This window comes from Phaethon lepturus, unplaced genomic scaffold (assembly GCF_000687285.1).
Source record: "Phaethon lepturus isolate BGI_N335 unplaced genomic scaffold, ASM68728v1 scaffold9631, whole genome shotgun sequence".
Classification (NCBI taxonomy): domain Eukaryota; kingdom Metazoa; phylum Chordata; class Aves; order Phaethontiformes; family Phaethontidae; genus Phaethon; species Phaethon lepturus.
This window is the reverse complement of record NW_010516931.1, coordinates 7,830-8,364: the sequence shown is the minus strand read 5'-3', so window position 1 is coordinate 8,364 and position 535 is coordinate 7,830. Positions and strand designations below refer to the sequence as shown.

Below are 535 nucleotides of genomic sequence, written 5' to 3'. Positions count from 1 at the left end.
CGTCACCTCCAGCTCCCGTCGTCTTCGTTTTCATCGCCACGTCCCCGTCCTCTAGCACCGGTAAAGCGAGCTGTTTTAGCTCGGGGGAGCAGATGGACGCTGCGCTTTGTTCTGTCCATGCACAAGGTGTTCCCTCTTCTAGAATGAAGTTTCTCTGGAAATCAGTGAGCTCGATCCTTTTTCGCATTTGCCGTATCTTTTATCTAATATCTTCTCCTTTTTCCTCTCCCTCAGATGACACTCAATGCAGCAAAGCAGAAGGAGAACCAGGTAATTACTGCCAACAGAAGGACAGAAAACAGTCCTGATGCATATAAGTAGAAAAATACGTATGCAGTCATACATGAGTCGAGAATAAACGGCCAATCTCCACACAAAGAGCCACTGCATCCAATGTAGATGCTAAAAATTTGGGAGGCAAATTTAGCAGTCAGATGGAAAGTCTGCGTCTGCGAGCAGATATCAAGGCAAAGCATACGGCAGCGGCAGAGATTTGCACTTAGTTGCTGCTCTCTGGAGCACGGCCACACCGGAA

General features: G+C 47.9%; 1 protein-coding gene across 1 annotated transcript in view; it reads left to right on the top strand.

The window, feature by feature from the left end:
• Window positions 1-234: 234 nt before the first annotated feature.
• Window positions 235-535, top strand: part of LOC104627836 (ovotransferrin-like) — a gene marked incomplete at its 5' end in the record, with an annotated part of 5,659 nt that continues 5,358 nt past the window's right edge. The window contains one exon of the mRNA XM_010296215.1: window positions 235-270. Coding sequence (XP_010294517.1) covers window positions 235-270 — 36 coding nt within the window. The remainder of the gene's footprint in view (window positions 271-535) is intronic.